Consider the following 12,494-nt stretch of genomic DNA (forward strand, 5'->3'; position numbering starts at 1 on the left):
AAGATCTAGAATTCTTGTCCTTCTTCTTGTTCTATATTGGTCTGCAAAATAGTACTGCGAAATTGTGAATTTGGCACTTCAAAATAGTCATTAGTTTTAGTTTTGAGTTGTCAGACCAAACAGATCAAAGAGCACCTCAAGACTGTTATGACACATTTTTCAAAAGCTGAGTTTTGGCACATAACAGAATATAAAGAAGTGTGACAGCAGCCTCTTCTTGCCTTCAATAAAAGAAACGTTAATAGATTTATAGTGACACAACAGCACAGTTAGAAGTTATTATTTCACCAGCTGATTTGGATGAAACAGAGAACAAATTTTGGTTCTACTCTTAGACAAAGTTGTCTCTTTATTATTGGTAGAAGCTGCTTGCTCATCCTAAGCGAAATGAAACACATATTGCAGTACTTTGTCTTGTGAGTTTGTTTGTTTAAGGCTTATTATATTCTACTTTTTCTCATATCATCTCCAGTCCCTGCAATGAAAATTTAACTCAAGAGGTGGATGATTTGGAGTTATGATTAAGAAACAAAATTTGCAAACTAATTGAGTTATACACACACACACACACACACACACTTGTGTTAGTATATCAAGTAATTATCAGTAAAATGAAAGCCAACTGGAGTAGTAACAGAAAGAAAGTAAAAACATTCATTAAAATCAGTGCCTTCATTTTGGCAGAAATTATTGATCTCAGTTATAAATTTATATGTATAAGCAATGTTATTGTTTGTGATTTAGTAATATTATTGTTTTAGCTGATTCTAAAGTCTTCTCAAATAAATGCCAGGGAGCTTTGAAGTTGGCAAATAGAGAGACATTGAATAGAAAGAGATATAGTAGCCAAAAATACATTTATAAACTAATGTTTGTGTTTCAGTAATATTATTGTTTTAGTTGATTTTAAATTCTTCTCAAATAAAAGTGAATGAGCTTTGAAGTTGGCAAAGGCAGAGACATTGATTATAGAAAGATATAGCAGCAAGAAAAATGGAATTCAACCGAAAAGTGAACAAGTGTTAATCAAATGAGTAATTTCTATTTACTAGTTTCTCAACCAGTCAAAAATTTCCCTTGTTTTACAAGAAAAAGGGTAAAAGTATATCATCTACAAAATTGTTTCTGTGAATCTATGTCAGAGCTACAAATTACAATCAATTCAACTGAGATGTGATATCAATGAATATGTCTTCTCTGCAAGGAATTGTGAGTCCACCCATCGGATGCTCATATCCAAACTCTTCTTCTGCCATACTCAGCAAGTCTTGAAATGCAGGCTCATTTAGGTACGAAAGAGGTACTACATAACGCTTCTTTTGATCTTCTCCAACATAGATAGCTAAGCAGCCTTTTGGAATGGTTGCAGACTTCAAGGTTACTTCTTTAATGCCTGAAAGTGATCTTCGGAGAGCCTTCTTACCCTGAACAAAGCCGGACAATCCAAATGCCATGTTGATCTTCTTTTATGTTTTTCTTTAGAAGAAGTATTAGAGTTCACAAAAATATTTTGTAGTAGAGAATGTGAGGACTTGATGATTTAGCTGTGTGGTTAAGCACCCTTATATAGATGAATGCACACATATCTAAGGCTTCTGAATAAGTGGTTCTGAAGACATTTGGGAAGGTTTGACAAATTTGCAAGAGACATAAGAATTAATTAAGTTCACATGGCTTTGTCTTCCAAGTCAAAGCAACAATATGGGAACTTGATATTTTAGCTTTGTAGTAATGAGCATATATATATATATATATATATATATAAAGATGAATGGCTCTCTTTCATACTCAGGTAGGTTTGAATCTTCACATGCCTTTGTCTCTAACTCATACGTTGACACTTGGTTGTGACTGTGGCATATCTATAGACATCACCAGGTGAACAACCTACAAAGGAACCCCACATTCTGGAACATATGTGATCAACTAATACTTTTTATTTTGTGGCTTTCAAATAAGTCGGTTTTCAACTTTGAACCAATAATAATGAGAAGGAAGACACAACCATGTGATTGCTCAAAGATTATGCCACTCACTAGACCCCATCTCATTAATTGCCTCTTCAATCTCCATCATTGATTTCCACACAAGAGTTATCTTTTCTACGTTTCTCATCAAGGGTATTGATTATATATACTCAATAAGATTAGGTTCTATAGCATCTCAACTCCTCACATTCTCAAGTAATAGAGCTTTCTTTTGCAAAACTTTTAGAGCTCTTTCTTTGCTTACACTTTCTTCTTTCATCTCTACCTTAGAGACTTAAACAATCATGGGTTTCCGTTTTCCTGGTGTAGTTCATGCTAAGCAACTTATTCAGAGGTCTTTTTCTAGTGCAAAAGATGTTCCAAAAGGCTATTCAGAGGTCTTTTTCTAGTGCAAAAGTATCATACTTGAACCATCCTTCATTCCAAGAATTGCTATGTCAGGCTGAAGAAGAATTCGGATTTGATCATCCAATGGGTGCTCTAACAATTCCCTGCAGTGAAGATACTTTCATCAATCTTGTTTCTAGCTTAAATATCTGATGAATGATGATGAGTATAGATAGATGCTAACTACTGACAAAAATTATTGTTACAATTTTGTATGGCCACTACCATCGCCATGTATATATTTTTCCTTGGGGACTGAAATAACAATGTCCTTGAGAATGATACAAATGAAACTATACTGAAGCTTTTCTTCAATGAATTGTTTTATTTATGATTTAATCTCTTCATATTAAGACATAGAATCATTGTGTTCAAAATAGTTATTTTCGTTTTGAGTTGTTTTACCGAACAGATCAAAGAGCTCTGATTTACCAAATTCATGGTGAAACATTTTCTTGAAGAATAGAACTATAGAATTTTATTCTATTTTGAAACAAAACAAGACTACTTGTATTATTAATGGAAATTAATACTAGGAAAACATAACATGGGCTTTAAAACAAAAGCATCAAGACACTAGTAAAAACTCAAAAAAAAAAAAAAAGAGTCAACTATAGCCCCATGTTATGATGACTTCCGTGTTGAAGAGTCAACACATCCAAATGCTTCAGCACACTCTTCAACACCTTCAAATACTCTTTTTTTTTTTTCTAGCCAAACAGCCCACCATATACCCACTACTCCATAGACCTCCACAGCACCTTTATTTTTTTTCATTCCTGGCACATAGTGAAATATAAAATCTGAGCACTTTTTAGCCATACACCACTGAGTTTTGAATTCCTTCAAAAAGTGAGACCAAACTTCTATTATAAAAGGGCAATGTAAAAAAATTATGTGGGAAGAGTCTTCCCCACTATTTTTGCATATAATCATCTTTGTATTACACCTTGAACAGTTAGAAAATCCACACACAGTAGCCAAAGGAAAACGCAGACCTAATTATAGGAACAAATGATTGGGTCCACTCTCCTCCTGACCTAATGAAACTGTACAATCTCATTACTCCATTATAACATAAATAACTTCTATGTAAGAAGTCCAATCCTTCAATGAAGATTTATGGGTCACTGTTAACTTTGAAAATCTCTCATTGCATTTTACACCTCTATCACTTGGTTTCGCACAATCCCCAACCAAAATTAGGCGAGTCATTACACTTCACTCTTTAAGACAATGCTACAGGACATAATTTGTTGAATAATTGTGTTGAAATGCATCAACACCAACTAAGATCTTAGAAGTATTGTCCAACCAATATTTACAAATCGATCAATGACATGGCAGATCCAACTTCATTGGCACATCTATATAACCAACATAATTGTTCTAAATACGTATATACAAAATATTAGAACTCATGTCTCATCAGTCTCCCATATAAGAGTACTAATTAATTTTTCAAACTCTCCAACCACATACACCGTCTCCCCTCTGACATCTTGATGAACATTTGTCTCCACTCAGGAATCAAAAATCTCTCCATTGCCTTGAAGTAAGAAGCATTCGCCACATTCGGAATGGATTCCAATTTATCCATGCATTCAGTTACAGAATATGGATCAAAACCAGATGATAATATTTCACTATTCTTATGAAATCTGTCAATTTGCCCCAAAGTTGCTTCGATCTTAGAACTCACATTGTTGGTCCAAGCCCCATGTGTGTTATCAACCCCTAAATGCTCTGAGCTCCTTGGTTGTTTTGTTGGCCAAACATTTTCAAGAGGACGAATAGCTTGATGGCGCACAGCAGTAGCAGAAGTCCCAGACTCATTGGTATCTGCAATGTTAGCATTCGGCTCAAAATCGTCAGCTCCAGTTTCAGGTTCGTCCACACGCTGCTCATCCTCAGAGTTTGATTGAGAGTGGGTTGCTGCATAGGGTGGCGGTCGGTTTGTAGAGGTTAGAGTCTTGAAGATTTCATCAAGCATGTCGTAATGAGCACATCCTTTCCTTCTATACCGCTTTGCAGCAGGATGTTTCTGCAAATTAAAACTGATATAATCAGCATTTTCCAGATAATAGACTATAAAGACAAATGACGAAAGGCTGCAAAGGTACATTAATATTACTTTCAAGTAGGCTTCCCAAACGTCATCATCAACATGAATAACATTAGTTTCGGGATCATAATGAGCGCCAGTTTGGGACAAGATGTTTGAGAACTCACGATGCATTTTTCTCAATCGATTAAACTTTGATTTCAACTTCGGAATGGCATATCTCCTTCCAAATTTTGAGAACATATCAGTGTCTATGGCTTTCCATGTTTTTCTATCTAGGGTGGAAGTATGTAAACCTTTCTTGGATTCCTTAACCAACAAGGTGATGAAAAAAGTCTCAACTTGAGGCGGCCATATGGCAACATCATCAAATTCTTCAAGTTTAGATGCCATATCAACCCTACTCACTAAAAGAACAAAAAGAAAAAGTGTTAATGATTATAGAAAAGTAATACAAATCTCAATTTCGATATCATGCTATAGTGGACCACTCGAAACTTCTATAATGCAATATTGCAGCTTTATTTGAAGATAAGCAATCCAGTCATATGCCATGTTTAATTTCAGCATAGAGATTCTTTCCAAATAATTATATTGAAGGTACAGAGCTAAACAGTCTGAAAACTACAGAATGAAACAGTATAATTACATTAATTTCTTTTTTTTTTTAAAAAAGATGTAATTTGAGTTCAAATAAGGAGTTTAGGAATAAGGGGGATTTGATACAAGTTACTCGATGCCACTCCAAACTTTCTGCTTCAAAAATGTATTGAATTAAATTAAATAAATATAAACAAACAGACAATGGTTTTAATAAAAAATAATAATAATTAAAATTAAAATATCAGCTCAACAAAAGGGTTTTTTTGTAAGGGGAATTTGACACCAGTCAATTGGGTTTCTCCCAGGCATTTTATCAAACATATTCAATTCAAAACCGAAAGAAAACAAATTTCCGTTTATATTTCCTAACACTACCAATCAATCACATTAAAAGCATAAACTGATTAAATACAAACTCACCCACCTCTATAATAGAACTAAAGAATCGAAGAAAGACGAAAACCAGTAGACTCACCTTGATCACGCCTTGAAAAATTCAAAACCCAGAGATTATATTGCTAAGGAGCTCAAAAAAAGGTAGAAAGTTGGGGCTTCAGGTGGAGGAAACCACAGAATGATGTTAGCGCAGTCTTGCTCAATCTAGTTGGCTCCATCCATCTCAGTGAACGGAGTAGTTACTCGAACAAATGGTAGAAACAGAGTTATTCCGGCTCAATCCTACGTGAAAACCCATGCCCACATATCTTTGGTTGGATGTATTTACAACTCTGCCCCTTTTATTTTTTTATTTTGTCTTTTATGTGATATGTAGTTAGCTTTTATTTTTATTTATTTTTATGGTACTTTAACAACAAAAAAATCCAACTTAAACCCTTTTAATATATTTAATCCAATCAAATCTAATTAAAAAAATTAAATAAACATTCAATTATAATTTGATTGGATATCAAAAGTTGGATTCTTATTACATTAATAAATTGGATCAATTGGTAAATAATGATATTATCAAAAGTCTAATTAAAATCGACACAATTTAAATTAAATATTATATATCAAGGGGAATATACATTTTTGAAACTTTGTTTTGACTTAATATTAATACAAAGTCTTAACTTTTTATTATAGATAATACTATTTTGGTATCTTATAAGGAAAGCAATGTCAAATGTTTTTTTCTTCTTTTTTCTCGAGTTGTGCTTGGTAGAGGTTGGGCTCACGATGGGTGGGTTTTTGTAAGGGCAATCAAATGGGGTGGGTTAGGATTTGCATCTTATTTCGAGGGTGTGGCTTTTTGTTTTCTATTTTTTTTAAACTTCTAGATTCATATGAACTATTTCCTTGTATTTTCTAGCCAACTAGTGAAAACGATGTTATGACTATAATTTTTTGGGGTTTTTAGAAGGAAAATTTGAGTTTCTATGTTTAATATGGGGACATAATTAAAAAAATCTCTTACAGTGGATATCAATATTTTATGCTAATATTTCCCTCTATTCCCAAAATATCTCTCCCATATTTGTTCCCCCATCCCTTTAGGGGTGCTGCATCTAGGCCCACGACCTCCGCCTCAACTATTGAAGTCGACAACCCACGAACTAAAAGTTAGGGCTTTAATCTTTGAACTTTGTTTCCATTGTTTGGTTTATATTTTTTTATTTTACTGTCGTTGATTTGATTTTTGGTCATTGATTACATGTTTTGTATGGGATTTTACTTTTTGAATGTGTTTATTTAGATTTTTTTTTTTTGTCTGGCTTGCTCTGTGTGAAAATCTAGGTTTTGTGTTTTTCAATTTCGCTCGATAGGCACCACATTGCTCAATGTGGCTCGATATTGTTGTTTTATAGTTGGTTGTCACTATAGCTTGATAGTACTCAATCGAGCTTGACAGATGTTATACCCAAAAATTGGAGATCAATGACGTGGCAATAGAAGTGACAAATGGCAGTACATGGTCCGTAAAAGACGCATTCAATAGTCAATAAATACATTGACTCCTCAGAGTTGTGATATAAGTAACCCGGTAGACTGACGAAGAATTTGGACTGCTTGAAAGATGTCATAACCAAGCCAAGTGCACCTTGGTCCTAGGAGGCTAAGGAGAATGCATCATAGGAGGCTAAGGAGAATGCATCATAGGAGGCTAGGGAGAATGCATCCTAGGAGAGCTAGGGAGAGTGCATCCTAGGAGAGCTAAGGAGACTTCATCCTAGGAGAGCTAAGGAGAGTGCATCCTATGAGAGCTAAGGAGAGTACATCCGAGGAGAACTCAAGAGAGTGGTCCTAGGAGACCCCAAGAGAGTGGTCCTAGGAGACCCCAAGGATTTGGTCCGAGGAGAAACATGGCATGCTAGAGGAGAGTGTCATGTTAGAGGAGAGAAGTGCATGTCCTACCACCATGCACGTCCGACCAACAAATGTTTGTCCTACCACCATGCACATGTCCGACCAGCACTTGCATGAGTGGTCAGTAGGAGAGGTGGATCAATTAGCTAGAGGAGGACTAAGTCAAGATTCCCATAAACAACCTCAACAAGATATGCGGGAATCTCTCATTCTTCCCACAAATAGGGGGTTTGTTACATTTTGAATGTTTCTTTGTAATTTAAATGTAATAAATATAATAAAAATATCCCGGTTCCAGGGGATACCGTATGTATGACCCTAAGCCTATAAATAGAGGGCTTATGGGATGAGAGAGGGGCTTCTTCTGCTTCTTCTTTCTAGAGAGAGAAATTTGGGTATGAGTATTCTAAAGAGAGAAAACTTGGGTCTGAGTATTCTAGAGAGAGAAAGTGCTGGCACTTGAAAGAATTCTTGTATTTTTGCAATCTGTACTGAAGAAACTCAGTTGGCTCAGTCCATCTGATCTTGAGTACAGATCTATAAATCACAACTCTAAGTGGATTAGGCTATTATCGACAATCGGGGCTGAACCACTATAAATATCTTGTGTGTTCTTTATTTTCTTTATTAAACCGTCTATGTCGTTTAAATTCTCTTGAAAGCTTGTCGTATTTGACGTTCTCATGTCGTTGGCTAAAAACACAGTCAACAACAGGGTTGTGATAGGGCGTGATAAAATTTGGTTTATTTGGTTTAGGAAGTGGCTTAATGGGGCTTGATGATGTACCCAATTTTGCATTTCCATTTTTTTTATGTTTTTTCCCGAACTCTTTTCTGTGGTATATTGTTTTTGCAAATGTCTAAGTTGCTAATTCTGTTTAAAGATCATTTTCTCACCTGTGTCACCCATCAGGGTAATTTACCTTGAAAATTTATTTTCCACCTTCTAGTTCTCAAACATCATTGCATGAAACAAATACATACACACTTGAATCTGAATTAAAAATATTCATAAAAAATGTCCAAAAATTTTGTCTTAAAAAAACTGAGTATTAATCGAACCCTATAGAGCTTTATCGAACAACAACGAGCAAATATAAAATACCCAAAAAATATATATCGAGCTCCATCGAGTAAACAAAAAGTACCAAAAAAAAAAAGATTATCGAGCTTTATTGAGCTCATTGAGCAAATAGAAAATACCCAAAAAAAATAAAAAATAAATAAAGAGTATCAAGGTGAATCAAGGCTCATTGAGCTCTATCGAGCTCATCTTTTACTCAACATTTAACACATGCATCGAGCTCTATCAAGCCTCGCCGGGTAACAAATATTTAGAAAACGCAAAATAACACAGAAAAATGCATAACAAAAAAAATCAAGAAAACACACAAAAGCAGACACACAGACTTATTCAAAATATGAAAATAAATGTAGATGATACTCATCACTATAATTAAGACCTATGTACTTACCTATGGATTTTTTCTGTCCAAGATTTTTGAAATGGATGTTGTTGTGGGAATTGGGTCGAGCCTTGGATTCACTACAAGGAATGCCACAAATTTGACTGGTTTTTCAAGAAAATGTGGTTGTGATGGTGGTGTTGTGAGAGGAATAAGAATAGGAAAAATTATATAAAGGGTATTTTTGGAAGAGTATTAAAGTTTAGCATAAAATTTTGATGTGCATAGTCGTAAGGGGACATTTACCAATTATGCTCCCACATTAATTATAGAAACGAAGGAGGGAGAGAATTGGTCTCCGGGAAGGAGGACGAGTGAGATAAAAGAAAAAAATAATTACTTAATATATATTTATGTGATAATATTTTTAAAGTATATTATAAATTATTGTTGACGCCGCTTTTCGTCAACAGATAAAAGAAGAGAGCACGCAAACAATTAAAGACAATGACTAAAACAGACAAACGAATCAGACACGCGGTTTTTACGTGGTTCAGCAGTTAAATCTGCCTAGTCCACGAGTCTCTGTTATTAATCTCAAGATTATCTCTGAACAATCCTTTAGCATGAATTCTCCAGAGTTTTCTCTCAAGCATCAGAAATTCCCCCCTTTACAATGGTGCATGCCTTCTCTATTTATAGAGAAGGATGCAGAATACTATCCCACATATTTTGGGTAGTTACTCTTTTGTGAATAAAATAAATGGCTTTAAATGCCTATAATCAGATATAAAAGGAAACGTCCCTGAAGACCAGGAAACGCATAACTGACCAAATAATATCCCACGATTCTTGGGGATTTTCATTAATAAATGAGGATCATATCCCATATCTACAACACTTGTAGATATTCAAGGTAGTCATTGCGTATCTCCAAGGCTTCGCGTCATTGTGCGAGCCGCTGACACTTCCCGAGCTTACATTTCTTTCGAGATGGCATATCGAGCTCGAGATCCCTGCTCCGAAGTTGCCTCTGAAGATGAGGGGCTCACAGAGCTATCCTTCGAGATCGAGATCATTTCGAGGTAACCATATTCGAGATCTGTACCATACTTTGCAGGCTCCGATTTACAATCGTAGAGCACACCCTTAACCCTCACAAGACCATTTAATGCGAACTCAGCTTTCGAGGTCATATTTTCTACGGCTCGAAATCTGGGTATAACATTTTGCCCCCTCAAAAGTATCTGTTCGAATCCTAAGAGAAGGAGACTTTTGAACTACTTTTTTCGGGAACCATACTGTCACTCTCTTAAAAACGGACACGTGCCAGATGGGTATTGCTCACTTTAGGTACTTGAGTACCTTGGGAACATGCCCACGATCGTTCGTCTGACAGCTTTTCGGCGCTATCTCATCATCGACTCCCCTCCATTCGATCTGATGAGGATTTCAATCAACGTTCCTGATTAATTCAGTTTTCCCACCTATTTATGCAAGACTCCCTCTTCGTCTTCTTCACATTTTCTCATCACAGACCAGAAAAAAGAAACACTTCCTAAACCTCTTACCACAGTTCATGCTCATTGCATGTTTTCCAGGCCGAAGAAACAAAAGAATCCTGGTTTGTACGACTCAGTGAGTTCTTTCCTGCAACCTCTTCTCCACTCGACGATTTCGCTGCACTCCCCATTACTGTGTAAGTACGCCATTTTTGTTGTTCCTTTTATATTGTGCTGGCTGTGTATGTTAGTTTACGTTATTAGCATGATGCGATAGGAGGGTTTGAACCGATAGGTTTTTAGGCTTTCTGGATTTTTACTCTGGAAGTTCGTCTCTGGTTTATATTCAGATTCAATCGTTTGAATGTGGTTTCAACTTTCTGGGTTTTGAAGATTTAAGGCTATGATTCTTGTACACCAAGTTTTCGGGTAAAAACCCTTATTCTTGACAATTACACGAAACCCGAAAAAGCCCTTTCCTGGCTAACCGCCACCTTTCTTTCCCTTGAACTTCGGGATTTTCAAAAAATCATCCACGTCCTTTTTCTTCCCTGTGGAACACGCGCTCGGGTCTTAATATTTAGTTTCTTGCCCTTAGCTATCCGAGCTTATCTTATCGAGTTCGTGATCCTTGCATGCATGGCCCTCACCATTTTTTCTTTCTCGTTAGATGTCACAGAATCTGGAAAGACGGTGGGGGTCATTACGAGCAATCCCTTACGAGCCCAAATCTCCGAGCCCGGAATCGGTCTTTGTCCGGAACCAGCGTCGGATTAAAGAGTACGAGATCGCACGCGAGCAAGAAGACATCCGAGCCCACTATCGCCGCCAGATTGACGAGGTCATCGAAAAGAAGAGAAGGGTCCTTCGGGAAGCCATCTATCCGGAGCCGAACCCCGGACCTAGGCCAGTTCCCCTTGACCCCGCGTTAAAAGTCACGGTAGCATACTATCCGGGGGAACTTCAGTTTTCCTTAATGGCGGAGCCTTCGTCTTCGCAGCCTAGGAGGGAGATGTTTGAAGCCGAGTTCTACCAGAGCTCGGTTACCACCTCCGACCAGATAACTGACATCCTGGCCCTTCATGGCCTTAGCTCATTGGACACACTGAACTGCCGAGCTCCGACAAGACATGAACGGAGCTGCTTCGTTCCTGGGGGCCGTGATTCCAGTGTGAAGTACGCGGCCTGGAGCCAGGAACGATGGAATGCCCGGCTCGAGAAGGAAGAGGCTGACCAGCTCGAGAAGGATAAAGCTACTCCGAGTACTGTTTCGGAGGGAGCTCAGGAGGATAGTCATGCTATTCGTCCTGAGGGGTCCGGTGCCACTGATGCTGAGAAGGCCAAGGAGACTCCTCTTCTTTGAATCTGACCTCGGGGAGATCAGTTTTCGGGGCTGCGTCCCATTATTTCTGTAATTATTTCAACTTGTGCCCACGGGGCTGATACAATTCCCTTTATTATTCTTTTATATACTTACATTTCTTGGTTCGAAATATTTTGCATATTTTTATAATTGATGGACCGGTTATGTTTATTTATGCATACAAACATAGTTTGGATTTAGGCTCGAAATTCGATGCATTCATGCGTAGTTTATTCGATTTATCCGTTTCCAACCTCATTATTTATCAAGGTCGGACATTACTGTAACCATGAACTGAAAAGTACTTATATGGCATGTAATATGAATGATTTGGTTAATCTTTTTAGTCACTTTCCCTCATCCTTAGTATCTTAGCTCCGAGGTTATGAGTTCGAAACTATTTTAAGATGTTCCAGCCTCGATCTCGACATATTTTGTGACGGGTTTAGGCTCCCATTCATCATTGATCGATAATTTGGCTGGTTTGTTCCAAACCTGTTATGCTTGCACATCTGGTTAATTCCAAACGTTTTTGGTTTTTGGTAGCTCGGTAATGTCCGAACTATCTAAGCCCGCATACTTGGTTATTTCCAAATACTTAATGTTTTTTATAATTCGGTTAAATCCGAACTATCTAAGCTCGCTCGGTTAAGTCCGAACTATCTGAACTCGCGTATTTGGTTATATCCAAATACTTTTTGTTTTTGATAACTCGGTTAATTCCGAACTATCTTAGCTCGCGTATTTGGTTGTATCCAAATACTTTTTGTATTGTATATTTTTTTTTTCTTTTTAAAGCTAGAGGTATGTATACCAATGTTGCCCCCTTAATATCCTATGAGTGTGACCATAGGTTATTAAATTAAGAGAGAT

General features: G+C 36.8%; 2 protein-coding genes across 3 annotated transcripts; both read right to left on the reverse strand.

The window, feature by feature from the left end:
- Positions 1-1,022: 1,022 nt before the first annotated feature.
- LOC133789092 (auxin-responsive protein SAUR21-like) lies at positions 1,023-1,540 on the reverse strand. The gene has a single exon (XM_062226814.1). It carries the CDS (start codon positions 1,452-1,454, stop codon positions 1,158-1,160), a length of 297 nt encoding a protein of 98 aa, XP_062082798.1. The 5' UTR covers positions 1,455-1,540; the 3' UTR covers positions 1,023-1,157.
- A 2,130-nt stretch (positions 1,541-3,670) lies between these two features.
- On the reverse strand, positions 3,671-5,769 carry LOC133789091 (L10-interacting MYB domain-containing protein-like). Of its 2 annotated transcripts, none has more exons than XM_062226813.1 (3): positions 5,519-5,769; positions 4,510-4,843; positions 3,671-4,419 (listed from the first exon to the last, which is right to left on the reverse strand). In XM_062226813.1, exons 2-3 carry the CDS (start codon positions 4,831-4,833, stop codon positions 3,829-3,831), a joined length of 915 nt encoding a protein of 304 aa, XP_062082797.1. In that variant the 5' UTR covers positions 4,834-4,843; positions 5,519-5,769; the 3' UTR covers positions 3,671-3,828. The 2 variants fall into 2 exon arrangements, with proteins under 2 accessions (XP_062082797.1, XP_062082796.1); XM_062226812.1 differs by having other exon boundaries at positions 4,510-4,847.
- Between the last annotated feature and the right edge of the window lie 6,725 nt (positions 5,770-12,494).

The sequence above is a fragment of the Humulus lupulus genome, chromosome 7 (genome assembly GCF_963169125.1).
Source record: "Humulus lupulus chromosome 7, drHumLupu1.1, whole genome shotgun sequence".
NCBI lineage: Eukaryota > Viridiplantae > Streptophyta > Magnoliopsida > Rosales > Cannabaceae > Humulus > Humulus lupulus.

Coding starts and splice junctions, on each gene's coding strand:
- LOC133789092 (XM_062226814.1), bottom strand. CDS start 1,454: ATGGCATTTGGATTGTCCGGCTTTGTTCAGGGTAAGAAGGCTCTCCGA.
- LOC133789091 (XM_062226813.1), bottom strand. CDS start 4,833: ATGGCATCTAAACTTGAAGAATTTGATGATGTTGCCATATGGCCGCCT. Junction 4,420..4,509: donor TTTGGGAAGCCTACTTGAAA/GTAATATTAATG, acceptor TTTAATTTGCAG/AAACATCCTGCTGCAAAGCG.